The sequence below is a fragment of the Daucus carota genome, chromosome 6 (assembly GCF_001625215.2).
Source record: "Daucus carota subsp. sativus chromosome 6, DH1 v3.0, whole genome shotgun sequence".
NCBI classification, from domain to species: domain Eukaryota; kingdom Viridiplantae; phylum Streptophyta; class Magnoliopsida; order Apiales; family Apiaceae; genus Daucus; species Daucus carota.
In genome coordinates, this window is record NC_030386.2 from 35,444,042 (window position 1) to 35,461,526 (window position 17,485).

General features: G+C 41.4%; 2 protein-coding genes across 2 annotated transcripts; both read left to right on the forward strand.

Annotated features, from left to right (window-relative positions):
• The first annotated feature begins 8,545 nt into the window (after positions 1-8,545).
• On the forward strand, positions 8,546-12,226 carry LOC108224991 (prefoldin subunit 1). The gene is made up of 6 exons (XM_017399771.2): positions 8,546-8,683; positions 8,784-8,837; positions 10,971-11,076; positions 11,295-11,301; positions 11,466-11,550; positions 11,848-12,226. The coding sequence occupies exons 1-6, from the start codon at positions 8,660-8,662 to the stop codon at positions 11,956-11,958; spliced, it is 387 nt and encodes a 128-aa protein (XP_017255260.1). The 5' UTR covers positions 8,546-8,659; the 3' UTR covers positions 11,959-12,226.
• A 1,459-nt stretch (positions 12,227-13,685) lies between these two features.
• On the forward strand, positions 13,686-16,994 carry LOC108225030 (beta-amyrin 28-monooxygenase). Its single transcript, XM_017399830.2, has 3 exons — positions 13,686-14,733; positions 16,088-16,275; positions 16,550-16,994. The coding sequence occupies exons 1-3, from the start codon at positions 13,776-13,778 to the stop codon at positions 16,853-16,855; spliced, it is 1,452 nt and encodes a 483-aa protein (XP_017255319.1). The 5' UTR covers positions 13,686-13,775; the 3' UTR covers positions 16,856-16,994.
• Positions 16,995-17,485: the final 491 nt, after the last annotated feature.

Here is a 17,485-nt window from a genome sequence, read left to right on the forward strand (position 1 = left end):
TATTTGTTTGTGAATGTTTTGTATGCTTTATGTATTCCAGATTGGCTGTTTGCAATATTTCTGTACTTAGAAAATTTTCTAAGTAATTGTAACGCAGGTGTGCCCGGGTCAGTCGTACCCCGGGTGGGTTGCTTTTAGGAAACTTTGTACTTAGAAAATTTTTCTAAGCAGAGATAATTGTAGTTGTGCCCGGGTAGAATGTACCCGGGTTGATTGCTTGAAATGGCCCGGGCAACGTCTACCCGGGTTGATTGTTTTATCCATGTTTCCACTTAGAATTTTTCTAAGTAATGAAAATAGATGGACCCGGGCAATCGTCTACCCGGATTGATTGCTTTGACATGTTTGCACTAAGAATTTTTTCCAAGTAAATAAAATAGATGGACCCGGGGAGATCTTTCCCGGGTTGATTGCTTTATATATGTTTGCACTTAGAAATTTTCCTCAGGAAATAAAATAGATGGACCCGGGCAACATACACCCGGGTTGATTGCTTTAATATGTTTGCACTAAGAAAATCTTCTAAGTAAATAAAATAGATGGACCCGGGGAGATCTTTCCCGGGTTGATTGCTTAAATATGTCTGCACTTAGAGTTTTTTCCAAGTAAAATAAAAAAGATGGACCCGGGCGATGCTTACCCGGGTTGATTGCTTGAATATGTCTGCACTTAGAATTTTTTCCAAGTAAATGAAATGGATGGACCCGGGCGACTTCCACCCGGGTTGATTGCTTTAGTATGTTTGTACTTAGAAATTTTTCCAAGTAAATGAAATGGATGGACCCGGGAAACGTCTACCCGGGTTGATTGCTTTAATAAGTTTGTACTTAGAAATTTTTCCAAGTAAATGAAATGGATGGACCCGGGCAACCGCTACCCGGGTTGATTGCTTTAGTATGTTTGTACTTAGAAATTTTTCCAAGTAAATGAAATGGATGGACCCGGGAAACGTCTACCCGGGTTGATTGCTTTAATAAGTTTGTACTTAGAAATTTTTCCAAGTAAATGAAATGGATGGACCCGGGCAACCGCTACCCGGGTTGATTGCTTTAATAAGTTTGTACTTAGAAATTTTCCAAGTTAATGATTGTATAGATGGACCCGGGTATACCATGCCCGGGTAGCTTGCTCGACATGTTTTGGTTGCCTTAGAAATTTTCCAAGTAAATAGTAACACAGATTCATCAATCAGTAAAAGACTCCATTGATATATTAAACCTATTACACAGCTTTGAGGATGACCAAAAGTACATGATTGCTTTTAGGTATATATAGCTGTCTTCTAGGATCCTTCCTTCTTGATTTTACTGATAGAACTTCCTCAACCTAAGACCATGCCAGGTGTTGGATACTTCTGACCCATCCATATGCTCCAATTTGTAGGTGCCCGGCCTTAGGACTTCTCTGACTTTGTAAGGGCCTTCCCACTTAGGCATTAGCTTTCCTGTGTTAGTTGGATCTGAGGCTTCGGTGTCTCGTAGGACCAGGTCCCCTGCTTGAAAATTTCTAACCCGGGATTTCTTGCTGAAGTGGTCCCGGGTCTTCTCTTTGTACTTTTCCATTCTTGCGATTGCCTGATCTCGGACCTCATCTACCAAGTCCAGGTTGACCCGGAGTCCTTCCTCGTTTGCAATTTCGTCGAAGTTGATTACTCTGTGGGAAGGTGACCCGACTTCGATTGGGAGCATTGCCTCCGTTCCATAGGCCAACTTGAAAGGGGTTTCTCCGGTGCTTGTCCGGGGACTGGTTCGGTATGACCAAAGGACATGAGGTAGTTCTTCTGGCCATTTGCTCTTGCTTTCTTCAAGTCTCTTCTCAATTCCTCTCAGGAGGATCCGGTTGGTGACCTCTACCTGGCCATTTCCTTGAGGATAGGCGACTGAAGACTTCTTGTGCTTGATGCCTCTTTCGGCCAGGTAGCTTTCAAAGTCCGACCCGATGAACTGGGGTCCATTATCTGAGACCAGGACTCTTGGTAGCCCGAATCTCATCAGGATGTTGTCCATGAACCGGATGACATCTTGTTGATTGATCGTCCGCATTGCCTTGGCCTCAACCCACTTGGTCATATAATCAATGGAGACAAGCAAGTATCTGAGGTCTCCTTTAGCCCGGGGGAAGGGTCCCATGATGTCTATCCCCCATACAGCAAAGGGGATCGGGGATAAGACCGAGGAGGGTAGGACGGGGCTTACCCGGGGCACGTTGCTGAATAGCTGGCAATTTTTGCACTTCTTAACAAACTCGACGGAGTCTTGATGAATTGTTGGCCAGTAGTAGCCTTGCCGGATGATTTTATAGGCCAGGCTTTTTGCCGACATGTGATCTCCACAGATCCCTTCGTGAACTTCCCTCAGACAGTATTCGGCTTCCTCCGGACCTATGCATTTCAGGATTGGGGATGAGTAGGTCCGGCGGAAGAGGATCCCGCCTTCTACGAAAAACTTTGCTGCCTTAGCTTTTAGTCTTTGAGCTTTTCCCTTGTCCTCGGGTAACTCTCCTTTTTCTATGTAGTTGATCAGGGGAGTCATCCAGGTAGGGTCGTTGTTGATTTCAAAGATTTCTTCCTGCTCTATTGTGGGTTTGTGCAACTCTTCGAAATACACTGAGCTATCCAGGTCTGCTGAATTTTGGACCAACCTGGAGAGGTTGTCTGCCTCCGCGTTTTCTTCCCTGCTGACTTGCAAGATTTTGTACCCGGGGATCAGGGTAAGGTAGCTTTTCACCAAGGCTTGATACCTGGTCAGAATTGGGTCTTTGGCGAGGTATTCCCCGTTTGTCTGCCTGACCACAATTTGTGAGTCGCTGTAAATGGTCAGGTTTTGGATAGACAGGGTCCGGACTAATTTCAACCCTGCTAGAAGAGCTTCGTATTCCGCTTGGTTGTTGGTTGCTGCGAAACCGAAGGAGATTGCTGTTTTGATTGTGAACCCATCCGGGCTTTTCAGGATTAGCCCGGCTCCTGACCTTTCGGTTGTTGAGGAGCCGTCAACATGGAGTGTCCAAGACCCCGGGTTTGACTCTACCGGGGCTTCTGGTTCAGTTTCCATGGGAGTTGATTGGTTTTCTGGGAAGTTGCATTCCACCACGAAGTCTGCCAGGACCTGGGCTTTGACCGCTGTCCGGGGTAGGAAGGTTAGGCTGAACTGGCTAAGTTCAATTGCCCAGTTGACTAGTCTCCCGGAGATGTCTGGCTTGTGAATGATTTTCCTTAGGGGCTGGTCTGTGACAATCCTGATCTCTCTTCCTTGAAAGTAGTGTCTGAGTTTCCTGGATGCGGTGATCAGTGCAAACGCAAATTTTTCTAAGTTGGGGTATCTGGTCTCCGCATCTTTGAGGACCTGGCTAACATAGTAGACGGGCTTCTGCTGCCCGGCTTCTTCCCTGATCAAGGCTGCCCCGACGGCAAAGGGACCGGCAGACAGATATAGGTAGAGAGGTTCTCCAGGTAAGGCTTTTGTCAGGATTGGGGGTTTGGACAGGTATGCTTTGATTTCATCAAGGGCTCTTTGGCAATCCGGGCTCCATTCTACCAATTTCTGGTTTTTTGCCCCTTTTAACAACTCAAAGAATGGTAGGCATCTTTCGGCGAGTTTGGAGACAAACCTTCGGAGTGCCGCTAAGGACCCTGCTAGCTTTTGGACCTCCCTCTGAGTCCGGGGTGGTTGCATCTCTTGCACAGCTTTGATCTTCTCCGGGTTGGCCTCGATACCCCGGTTGCTTACCATAAAACCCAAAAACTTTCCAGCCTCTACTCCAAAGGTGCACTTGTCCGGGTTGAGCTTTAGCTTAGTCCTTCTCATGTTCTCGAAACATTCTTTTAGATCAGAAATGTGACCCGGGACCGAAGTGGATTTGGAGATGATGTCGTCGACGTAGCATTCCAAATTTCTTCCAAGTTGATCTTTGAAAATTTCATTCATGGCTTTTTGGTATGTGGACCCGGCGTTCCTTAACCCGAAAGGCATCAGTTTGTAGGCATAGACCGCTCGATGGGTTATGAATGCTGTTTTGGCTATGTCTGCTGGGTTCATCTTAACCTGATTGTACCCGGAGAAGGCGTCCATAAAGCTTAACATCAGGTGTCCTGACGTGGCATCAATGAGCTGATCGATGCTCGGTAGAGGATAAGGGTCCTTGGGGCATGCTGCATTCAGATCCGTGTAGTCGACACACATCCTCCACTTGCCGTTTGCTTTCTTTACCATGACTACGTTAGCTAGCCACTCCGGGTATTTGATCTCGCAGATGATATCTGCCTTCATTAACTTGCCAACTTCCTCATCTATTGCCTTCTGCCTTTCTGGTGCGAAATTTCTTCGTTTTTGTTTGACTGGTTTCTTCTCGGGGTCCACATCCAGGCTGTGCATTGCTAGTGACTCGTCCAACCCGGGCATGTCGTCCGGGCTCCAGGCAAAAACATCTGCGTAGCTCCGAAGTAGTTGGATGAGTTCTTCTTTAAAGACGGTATCCAAGCCTTTTCCAATTTTGATTTTCCTTGTCGGGTTGTCTTTTTCGATCAGGACCGATTCGGTCTCGACCGCAGCTTCGACCTTGGTTAGTTCTTGTGCCGAGATCATTTGCTGGATCCGGGCGTCAGTGTTCTTTTCCACAAAATGTTGAGCTGAGCTCATGGTTGCTTTCTGGTTGCTTTGTCCAGGACCAGGATTGGTGGCTCCCGGGTTGGTGTTACCCGGGTCAAGTTCGATCACCTGGACTTCTCCTTTGGGATTTGTTTTCGGGTAAGGTCGGTGTTTTTTGTTGCTCTTCTGTTTTTGAAAAACGGTTGCCTTTCTCTTGTTGTCCAGGTGTGTTTCTGCCATGACCAAAGCTTGGCTATAACATACCCCGGCTGTCGCCGAGTCTCCTTTGACTTCTCCTACCCCGAACGGGGTGGGGAATTTGAACTTCAGGTGTGGAATGGATGTGATAGCTTCGATCTTGTTCAGACCTGGGCGGCCGATGATCACGTTGTAAGGTGAGGGTGTATCTGTGACATAGAATTTGATGGTATGAGTGACTTGGTTCGGAAGGGTTCCGAATCGGACCGGGAGATAGAGTGTGCCAAGGACCGGGACAATGCTATTCCCGAACCCATATAGAGGATCCTCCCTGTAGTCGTTCATCCGGATACTCCCGAGCTCCATTCGATCCATGGTGTGCTTGAACAAGATGTTGGCTGAGGAGCCGTTGTCCACCAGGATCCTCCTTACTTCATTTTCGGCCATGTCAAGGGTCACTACCAGGGCTTGATTGTGACCCCGGGTGACTCCTTCAAAGTCCTTGTTGCTGAAGGAAATTACTTGTTCGGGGAAGGTTTGGATGGACATTACTTCTTGACAGGAGCCCGGGCTAGGGGGAGGTGAACAAGATCCTCCCAGCACTACGTTGACAATGTTTTTCTGTTTCCCGGATCCCCCCGTTTTGTCGGCTGTATTCCGGGCTATATATTGCCCCATGTTTCCTTTACTGATTTGCTCTTCAATGAAGTACTTGAGGGATATGCAATTTTCAGTTTTATGACCATGGGTACCATGGTAGTCACAGTGTCTGTTGGTAGGTCTGCTTTCAGGAGGAGTTTGCATGGGTTTTGGTGGGTAGTAGAAGGGTTTGTCCCGGACCTCTTTGAGTATGTCCTCCCGGGGTCTGTTTAGAGGAGTCCATTCGGGCTCTGGTTTTGGTTCCCTGGTTGCTTTGTTTGGACCGGGGTCACTTCTGGACCCGGATCCCTGTTGGCTGGTTCTCTTGGAACCTGATTGCTGGATGAAGTTTGTCTGTCTGTCCGGTTTGAATTTCTTATCCTGGTGATATTCTTTCCTGGGTCTATCTTCGACTTGTTTTCCTTTTGAACTGCCCTGTCGGGTCATCCTCATTGCTTGGAGCACATCGGTCTCCTTAATGAATTTTGCAGCCATGGCGTAGGCAGCTGCCAGGCTTTGGGGCTCTTTGTTGATTAATTCGACCACATATCTCTCATTTTGTTCCGGGTCCAGGTTCCTTCGGAATATGCTCAGAGCCTCACGCTCATCCAGGTTGGAAATTTTGTTGATTGCTTCCTGGAAACGTTTCATGTAGTCTGAGAGTGCCTCATTGTCATATTGGCGAACCGTTTCCAGGTGACACATATGGAGTTCATGTGTCTTGTTTGCTCGAAACCTTCTGAGGAAGGCTTCCCTGAAATCTTTCCAGGACCCGATGCTCCGGGAGGGGATCCGGCTGAACCATCTCTGGGCCCCTCCCTTGAATGTGGATGCGAAGAAGCGGCACTTGGTCAGGTCATTGTAGTAGTAGATCTGGGCTATCTGTTCAAAGTAGTGCAGATGCTCCTCCGGGTCTCCCAGTCCGTTGAAAGATTCAAAATTGTAGTGTTTCATACCCTTTTGTCGGGGTATGGATTCCAAGGAGTGGCTGAAGGGAGTCAGGGTTCCCCCAATTTCAAGCCCGGCATCATTCCCAATTTTCCTGTTGAGCTCATTGATCATGTCTCTGAGGTTGGTTCGCCCCGGTCTCTCATCCTCGTCATCAGAGATGAGTTCGGGTGTTGTTTCCTTTCGGTAGCGCTTGGACCGGGATCCTTTTGTTAACTTTTCCTCCTCGAGTTGGATCCGGAGGGCGATTTTTTGCTCAAGTTTTTCCTCTTCCTCTTTTCGGATCTGTTCTTTCCTTTCAGCCAAAATTTTCAACCGGGTTTCCTCACTTTCCTTTTGTTTCTTTTTCTTTGCTTTGTCTCCGATCCGGTCGAATACGGAACCCCGGGATTGACGACTGTTCCCGGAGTCCTCGGATTCACCGATGTCCTCAAGTCTGCGGTTGCTTTCCCGGCGATCATGGTACTGCCGGATGGCTTCGGCCAACTCTATATTGGTGAGCTGGGACAGGTGGAGGGTGGTGATCGGGACATCGGTGTACTTGTACTGGTTTGCTTCGATCGTGACCCGGGCATCATTGGGGTGGATTGCTTGGTTCTCGTCCGGGTTCACATGGGTGAAAAGTGGTCCCGAGGCATGATCCTGGTTTGGGTTATCCTGGTCTGTCTGAGGGTTATCCGGGTTCTGAGGAAGACCCAGGTGGGAGCGTGTCCTTTTTGTCATGGTTTCAAGAACTTACACAGGGTGTATGGTTGCTGCTTTGGTGGTAGTGCCCACAGATAGTATAGATAGTGACAGGATGACAAAAATAGTGTGCACAAGTAGTCAACTTACTATTTTCAGAGATACCACAAATAGTTAAGTGACAAAATGTGTGCAGGTGTGAGACAAAAGATTTTATGTGCTACAGACAAGATTAGGGTTTTGCTCAGACAGGGTTTGCTAACATGCTCTACTACAGACAAATTTAGGGTTTTGTTCAGGTGAGGTTTTCTATCATGCACATATCAAGAAAAGCCATGGCTGAGGGTTCTGAGAAGATGGGTGTTTGGTGAGAGCTTACTGGTGTTATTCGGACCCCCGTTTCAGGGGTTTGTTGTAGGAGATGAGTCCAGTGGCACCGTGACCACAGGACAGAGGACACCTTCCCCTCCTTCTAGCGCCAAATGATAACGCTGGATCCCGATCCCGTCCTTCCTCCGCCTTGGGTGGTGGTTTTGCGGTGTAGCTGCTGGAAAGGGTCCTACAAAACAACGCCGGCGGGGGGGTTTGGCCCCAAAGCGCCTCCGGCGTGAGAGTAAGAGTAGGTTTTGGAAGGATAGAGATTAGGACACAAGTTATCTATGTGTGTGGAAGGGTGGTGTATGGCTGTTGTGTGGTGGTTGCTGGTGGCTTTAGTGTTTTGTATTTAGCTGAGTGCAGGTGTGTGTAAAAATGAGTGTAGAGAGAATGAAGTTAACCCTTAAACTCTTGATCCTTGGTCTATTTATAGGCCAGGGATTAGGGTTTAAGGGTGCGTACCTGGATCCTGGTCCTACACGTGTAGGGGTTTGATCCCCTACACGTGTCCAGGTGTCAGCGTAGAAGTAGTATTTTGGAATGTTCCCTGGCTTGTCTCTATCGCCAGTAGTTGACCGTTATGTTTGTCTTTATCGTGTCAGTCTGTGTCTTGTGCAGCAAGTGTCGGCTGGTACATGTGTATCCGGGTGAGTAGCGAGTCTCATGTACCCGGGTAAGCAGTCATGTCCGGGTTGTATCACCTGTCAAGGCTGGGGATGTCCTGTTGTGTTGGTGGCTACCCGGGCTGGACGTTCCTCTTAAGGGACCCGGGTCCTTTTGCTCGGGTTATACCCTATCAGACACTGCAGGAAAGAATTCATATAAACGAAATTCCTTGCTCGCAAACTTTAAAATATTAATCAAAATACTCCGTTCATATCTATTTGTTTTGATATTTTACACGTATTATAAGTATTTTGTTTTATATTTTATATGTTAGTTTCTTCGTTTAAAATATAATTTTCTTATTCTATTTTTTTATGAGGGTTGGTCACTTGCTCCCGCCTGCTGACAAGTAAACTTTATAGTCATGAATATATTAATTTAATTGTTAAGGTAATTTTTGTCATACAAAATACGGAAATAAAAAAAATCTACTACCGTAACTAAAAACTTTGATAAGTTACTGGAAATAGTAATTTTGTTTAATAAACAGAATTTCAAGCAGCTAAGGATTCGATCTCGAAGTCTCGTTCAACCAGGACTAAAACCCTAGGGCCTTCTGTACGAAAATGGCGGACGAAGCTACCCGAACTGTATGCTTCTACCACTCCTCTTTCTATCCTTTCTCGGATCTATATATACATATTTCAATTTCAATTGCAAATTTATAATTAATTGTGTATTTTGGTATAGGCATTTGTTGAGATTCAAGCTCGTATGATCGAGACTACTGGAAATCTCAAGCAGGTCTCTCTCTCTCTCTCTCTCTCTCTCTCTCTCTCTCTCTCTCTCTCTCTCTCCCTCCCTCTCCCTCTCCCTCTCTCAAGGTTACTAGTTTGTTGACCTGTATCTCCGAGCTTACGAAACTGTGCAGATACTTTGATATCACTATCTTAAATCTTTTGGGGGTCCCTTAATGTTTTTATTTTTTTGATTTGATATTGACCATTAGACTGATTGGAACCTAGGACTGTTGCTAAATTTGCTAAAAGTCATCTTTTCTAACAGAATTTGCGGATAAATTATAGTCTTATAGATATATTTTGCTTTTTGGTGATTTTAAATGTATGTTTGGAATAATTGAAACTGTGGTTATCAAGTTTGCTACATTTATGCAAAATACAAAGGAAAGCTAGGAAGCTTCCGGTACGTACATGTAAATGTAAATTTAGATGAGATTTCTCTCTCTCACTATCAGTGCTAATACTGGCATGCATAGGAGTTTCCGAACACTTAAGAGAGAAACGCTGGGAGTAGCAAATGTCGAGGAATAGATTCTGGGCAACTGCATTGTAGAACCTAAAATGGCAGTTTTTGGAGGATGAAAAGAAGCTGTACAGATGATTTGCAGCCCTGGTGCGGATAGTCAGTTGGTGTCTGGCGAAAGGGACTGTACACCTTCGATCTTAGTTTTGAGGAATCATATGGGTATAGAGCAGTTGTGGAGTAGGTTACTGATTAATCTGCGGAGGTGGTTCTGGATTTAAGCTGGTATTGCTCATTGAGTTTAGAGAGGGAGATGATAGCATTAGATCTTTCTATTAGTTTTAAACAATAGTAAATATATGTTACTAGATGTTAATTAAGATGTGGATATCTGTGAGCAGAAGTAGTAGTTTCTAATTTATCTATGATAATTTTACATGTTTTTGGCCTAAACTAAGTGTCCTAGTCCAAGTGTCCATGTCTGACACGGGTATTTCGAGTCAAAATGTGGAGTCCAAGTAACATAGCTCTCTATGTGCCCTGCATAGCGTGCTCTGGTCCAAACTATTATCTGGAGTCAGTTTCCTAGTTCTTATTTTTTTATTGCACGTTGACCAGTGCATTTTATAGAAAAACAGAAAACCGACATAATATTAAAAAGAAGAATTTGGGTTTCATTTCTACAGAACCCATTGGTAAGAAGAGGTGTGTTTTTGTTTAGCAGGTCATGGTTTTGGGCATTTGTGTACGTCGATTAGGATTTAGATGTGAATCATATGCTTCCACCACGAATGTGTGTATGTTTTGCATGGTTGACTTTTTTCCTCACCGAGGCTCGATGCAGGTGTTTTAAGTCTTGTGGTTGTTTTGGAAGTTTAGTGTGGGTGTTTATGTATCAAGAAGAGAAACCTTGAACTATAAATTTCTCTCGTTGTCGAGATTCATGTATCAGGATATTGGGAGTGACAGAAAGATACATTCTTTTGTACATCTGAATGTGCAAGTCTGTTGCTTTGGAGGATGAACCTGCTCTGTCCCTGTGAATTTCATCACTTCTTATAGTTCTGGGATAGACTCTTTTCCCTGGTTTGACTTTCTTACCAGGCTGGGAATAAGAAAATGGGATTTAGTGCTATCGCTTGGCATAAGGTTAATACTTCTAATTTCTTTTTGTAGTCAGGTGTACTGCCTTGCATGGTGCCATTTTATGAATCTTGACTAGAAATAATACGTCCTATAATAAAAAATGACGCTTTTGCCAAAAGGTTGTGGACAGGCTTCCATTAGAGAGATACTGTAACATCTCACATCGATTAAATAAAGAGTATTAATGTATACCTATTTGCTAGCACTTTTGGACTGACCTGTGGTGGGTTGTTGGGTCAGGTATGCATTTGGTTCTGGGTTTGGTATGTTATAGATACTAACTTGCCGTAGATGCAGAGGATACTCAAGTGAAAACTAGATTGTTAGATTACAAAAGGTGTCAGTACCGCCAGAACAGAATCGAGCTCTAGTTCTGTGCCTTCTCTTTTGTCAATCGTAAATGAATACAAAATATTATAACTTCAGTTTTGAGTGGATGTTATATTAACTGTATATTTATTTGCACGATAAAAATTGTTGTATTGATTAACATATGGCTCATGGTTTGGCACCCACTTGGTTTACCAGGTTCAAGTTCAAATGCGAAACAAAGAAGGTGATAAGAAACGTGCTTACTTAACCTTGGAAGAACTGCGTCAACTTTCAGATGACACAAATACATACAAGTCTATAGGTAATGCCATATTCTTTCTGCAGACATCTTGCCAGTTACTTAGTTTAGCTGTTCAAGTTTCTATCAGAATAGGGAATATTTGTTGTTGCCATAAGCCACTGAAATTTTCTTGCTAAATCTGTTTACGTAAAGAGGATGAATTGTCTAGCAAAGCGCTTATATAAACCTAGATATTGGAGTAATATGCTCATTAGCATCTTCTATATTCTTTTTTGCAGGAAGAACGTGAGTCTCAAACTCCTATATGCAATTACCTAATCAATCATCTTTATACTCTGCTTGTGGGAGGACTTTTACCAAATTTGATTCCTAGGTTTCTACCTAGTATTTTACCTTGAATTTTCAGCATTTTACGTGCTAACTTTTCTCTCTCTTTTAAATGTTGAAAGGTTTGTTCTAGAGCCCAAGTCAGCTTTAATGGAAGAACAAGAGCAAAAGCTCAAGGATAGTGAAACTGCAATCGCTTCACTGCAGGTTTCCTTTGCTTATCTTCTTTCCTCTTTTTAAATTGTTGGAAACTAAAGTACTGCATCATACATAGTCCCATATATAGAAACACACACACACACACACACACACACACACACACAAGGGAAATACATTTGGGGCAAGTTGTTTAGTCCTTTCACAATCTGCCATTAGATCCATACTTCTGTTGATTTTTAAGAATCACTCGCACGATCTTTATATTAATCTAAAATGTAGACTGTACTTTTTTTTTCCTGACTTCTGTTAGTTAAGCGATATAAGCTGTCAATATTTGTTGGACAGACCTCAAAGGAGTACTTAGAGAAGCAGATGGCAGAAGTGGAGAACAACTTAAGGGAGCTTTTGCAGCAGGATCCTACTCTCACTCGTCAGATTATGTCCATGTCGGTGTAAACTATGATGTAAATTTGTACTTCGCAGAAGTTGATGTCATGCATCTTTATGCATATTAGACTTCGACCAGAAGTTCCAGATGTTGATTCATATATTTTTCGTGTTGCATTTACTTTCCCGTTTTTCAAGCTTGGAAGTTTTGTCTTGTAGTGGTATTTGATGTTGATGGAAGTTGGGATCCTTGTATCCTGAGTATAAAAATGGTACTATATCTTAAATTTGATAGCATACAACTGTATTACTAAGTAGATGGTGTGATTTTGATGCAGCTAGCTAGTGAATTTGTGGCTGTGAGTGGTAATTTTGAATTCAATCTGTAAAAATTTGTTTCAAATTAATTGTTCACTTCAACTTTCAATACAAAATCATATTTTCAAAATCAATTCTACTTCACAAATCTCTTTACGGTATATTTTCTAGATCAATCTCGTTTCACATATCATGATCTTTTAATATAATTAATTAATTTATGAACATCATTTTTTTTAAAATGTGTGCTTTTTAAAAAATGGACATCTAATTTGAAATGAAACGAAGGGAGTAATTTCTACAACCGAACGCGGATCTCAATACGATCTTTTTAAATATTACTGACTGTCTGACACCAATCGCAAGACATTAGCATGGGCATGGTCTCTGGGGACGTGATTTCATTGAAAAAGAGGATTTAGAATATTTTAAGAAAGATGACTTGGCAACTTTGAATGTGAGTTCTTTGATTCTTTTATTTGTTACTCTCTCCGTCTGGGAAGTTTGTTTATGTTACGTTTATATTACTTTTTAATGCGTATTTTAAGGATTTTATAAAATATAAGTTTATAATATTTTTTAATTATTTTTCTCTAAATAAAAATTTGATATTTAATTTTTCATTTAAAAAGTTTAAAAATTGAAAAAATATTATGAAACTATATTATATAAAAACCTCAAAATACGTAAAAATAGTGAACATAAACAATCTTACCCGCCGGGAAGGAGAGTAGTACCGGGGACTAACCAAGCTTATGCATTTGTATTTTATGAATCAGTTTTTGTCATTTGCTTTTATCCTGTTATAATCGCAAGTGAGGATCCATAATATTCTAAGAAAGATGAACTGGCAACTTCGGATGTCAGTTCTTCCATTCTTTCGTTTGTTATCAAATGAGCTTATTAATTTCTACATTTATATTTTATGAGTGAAATGTTAGGTATCTCAGAAATCATTTTCAATTTTTTTTCCAACTATTAGTTGATAATGTATGATTTCACTCACCCCAATATATAAAAATATATTATTTAAGTTTATTATAATTAAATTTTATTATAATATTTATATTAAATATACACAAAATGTGTACGACACGTTTAGAAATGAATATGAATTTCTGATTTGATACAACATGTCGGGTATAAGTTTCACTTCGACTACACGAAACATAAAAAATACGCGTACACCGATGCTGTAACAATCATGTTTAGCAGATTTGACCACGATAAACATTCAAATCAGGAAGAAGACTAATGGCAGAATGTCACTGAATACAATGAGTAGTCCGTCCGTTTATAGCCAGTTTAATTAATATACTAATAATACTCCTACTTTTGGAGTTTTCTTTAACTGATCAACTAATATTCTAAAAATTAGAAAGATGCCATAATTTAATTTCTGCGACATTGATCTACCTTTTAAGTTTTACCCATTTGCCACACAGAGGAATAAATAGGTACAAGCCTCATGAAATTGTCTCATTAGTTCTTTTCCCTTATATAAACCTTCCCTTGATCTACTAGCTACTCATAGTCTTAAGTCTTAACCAAACAAAGAAAGACAAAAAATGGAGCTCTTCTATGCGCCTCTCCTCTCCCTCTTCGTTCTTCTCGTCTCCTTCTCATTTCACTACCTCTTCTACAAAAACAAACCCAGCTTGACCGGTGGACTCCCGCTCCCACCGGGCAACACTGGATGGCCTTTGATCGGAGAGAGCTACGAGCTTCTCTCGTCAGGATGGAAAGGTCATCCAGAATCATTTATATTTGACCGTCTGGCCAAATATAAATCCAACATCTTCCGAACCTCCATCTTCGGAGAGCCGGCCGCAGTCTTCTGCGGCGCAGCCTGTAACAAATTTTTATTCTCCAATGAGAATAAACTAGTCGAGGCATGGTGGCCCGACTCGGTCAACAAAGTATTCCCTTCCTCTCAACAAACCTCTTCCAAAGAAGAAGCCATCAAAATGAGAAAAATGCTCCCAGGCTTTCTCAAGCCCGAAGCGTTACAACGATACATTAGCATCATGGATAAAATCGCACGAAACCACTTCGAATCCGGCTGGGACAACAAAGACGAAGTTCTAGTCTTCCCCTTGTCGAAAACGTACACGTTTTCGATCGCGTGCCGGCTCTTTGTGAGTATCGAAGAGCCTTCTCAAGTTGCGAAGCTCTTGGAGCCGTTCAGCGCCATTGCTTCCGGAATCATATCGGTGCCGATAGATCTCCCCGGGACCCCATTCAACAAGGCCATAAAATCGGCGAGACTTGTTACAGCAATGCTTGACAAGATTATAAAGCAAAGGAAGGTTGATTTGGCTGAGGGGAAGGCTTCTCCAACACAAGATATATTGTCGCATATGTTGTTGACGAGTGATGAAAGTGGGAAATTCATGGGGGAATCTGAGATCGGTGATAAAATATTAGGGTTGTTGATTGGAGGGCATGACACTGCGAGCTCTGCATGTGCATTTATTGTCAAGTATCTAGCCGAATTGCCTGAGATCTATCAAGGAGTCTACGAGGGTAAGTTTGACACACTCTAAATTCACCTCTCTTTTTTAGACAATCATGATTTTCATGTTTATATTAGTACTCTATTATTTTATTATTATTATTATATCGAACATTATTCCCTTACTCAAGTAGAGTACTTTCGTGGAGACATATCTTACCCAAATGAAGTTCAATTAATACAGTGAAAGAATAATAAATGTAGTTGGTAAGAAACACGTATGTGTGCACGAAATATTATAGAGTAAATAGATGTACTGTATTAAATATCGGTCTTTCTAATGTGTGCCCAAGGGCACACAATAAGCACCAACTCTCATAAAAATGGCTTCATTTGATTGGTGGAATTGGTGTAAATGCAGGGGGGCCATCAACATTTATTATCCATCCACCAATCAAAAGCTAGTATTTTCATGGGAGTTAGTGACTATTGTGTGCCCATGGGCACACCATAGAAAATTCGATTAAATATAAGTATTAACTTTCACGCAGAAAACAAGGAGTGGAGTCAACTCTCGTATTTTGAACCTCTATTAATTTTCTAAACAAACCTCAACAAACTCATACCACTAATTTCTTTATAAATTCAAGTTGTGCATGTTCACGTGAATATTCTTGTAAACAGTATTTTAAAAATATTCTTTAAAATATATCCAAAATTGATTTCAAAAAGAGAGAAAAAAGTACTTAATTATTGATTAAATTTTTATGAAAAAATACGTAAAAGAGGACCGGAAAGTACACATGTAATGATGTAAGTAAAAAATAATTCACTCGCAAATAATCATGCATGCTCTCTCGGAAGTATCGAGTCTAGACAATGCAGGCTACACTGATTGTTTCTCTGTGGATCGGAATCTTTTACTGTCATAATGTTGTAAACGACGTCGGCTAGCTGCTAGTACAACTCTGTACTCCCTCCGTCCCGGTAGGTTGTATACATTTGGTTTGGACACGGAGACCAAGAAAAAGTGTAAAAAGTGAGTAAAGTGAGATGAAAAGTGAGTAAAGTGGTGGGACCCATTTATATTTAATGATAGATTTGAGATAGTGGAGGAAAATAGTGGGTGTAATAGTGTTTATATTATTACAGAATGGAGACAGTGGAAGAAAGAAGTGGGTGTAATAGTGTTTTATATTATTAAAAGTTACTATATTTGGAATGTATAGAAATGATGGGACAGCCCAAAAAAGAAACTGTATAGAATTGATTGGGACGGAGGGAGTAGTACTTTACGTGAAGTGTTAAATAAATGCAATAAATATGACGAAACATGGCTGCAATTATTGCAGCAATGGAGTACAGTTTCTTGTCAGTCTTTACTTTATCCATGAATATTATTAATGTAAATTGTGGAATGATCAGAGCAAATGGAGATTGCGAAATCAAAAGCTCCCGGAGAATTACTCAAGTGGGAAGACATTCAGAAAATGAAATATTCGTGGAATGTTGCTTGTGAAGTGCTCAGACTGGCACCACCACTCCAAGGCTCTTTCAGAAATGTGCTCACCGATTTTTCTTATAATGGCTTCTCAATCCCTAAAGGCTGGAAGGTATGTATACATATTATCTAGGATTCAAATTCCGAGTGCAGGAGATAAATTTTGAAAAACACTTATATATTTTTAAATTTTATGAGAATATTTTTATAAATTTGTAAAATTGGAATGGTGACAAAAACGATACAAAAAATAGGAAAATGTGTCCACCGTATCCGACACTTTATACGAGGGCTCGTTATATTCCGGCGGACTAAATAAACATAGTATTTAATTTTACTTTGGGTGCATTAAATGGAAAATAATCATAGTGCAAACATGCATGCAGATTTACTGGAGTGCAAATTCAACCCATATAAACTCGGATGTGTTTCCCGACCCACTGAAATTTGATCCGTCGAGATTTGAGGGGTCGGGACCAGCGCCCTACACTTTTGTGCCGTTCGGCGGAGGACCTAGAATGTGTCCCGGAAAAGAGTATGCAAGATTGGAGATACTGGTGTTCATGCACAATCTGGTGAAGAGGTACAAATGGGAGAAGGTCATTCCTGATGAGAACATTATTGTCAATCCCATGCCAATTCCAGCCAAGGGACTCCCAGTTCGCCTGTTTCCTCACAAACTTGTAGCCTAGTCTTGCCTTGATTATGTTCTAATTATCTCTGTTTAGTAGCCTGTAAGTTATCATCTGTTTGGTAGCCAGGTTACTAATAAGTTGAATAAGAAATGCTCGTGTGACAATAATATTCTAGTACTCTTGTTTCTTTTTCTAATTTAAGATCGCTAAAGATCTAGTTGTTGGCTTGCCCTCCATCGGTCACCCTAAACAAAATCAATAGTCCTCTTCTCTAATTAAATAACTCAGGAATGTGTTAACTGTTAACTAGTACAGTACTTGTTTGGTCAAAAGTGGTCATTATTATAGTCCACAACCCACATGTGGATGTATTATTTGATTTGGTTTGGTAACTATTTCACCTAATTTAAGAATTGACTTTTTTTTTTTGAATTATTCTTTTTAACTTTTAGTTACGCAACGAAAGAATAAATATAATATACACTGTAGTTTTGAATAATAAAAAGTAAATTAGCTCAAAGAAAACTCAGTAAAAATGAAACAAAGAGCTCTGAACCAAAGACACTTTGTCACTTACCTAAAGTATATATTTTAAAAGGTTTTGTCTAGTGTGTGCCAATAAACACATGTTATGCACTAAATTCTATAAATTTGGTGGATTTTAATGATGTGTGCTCGTAAGCACAC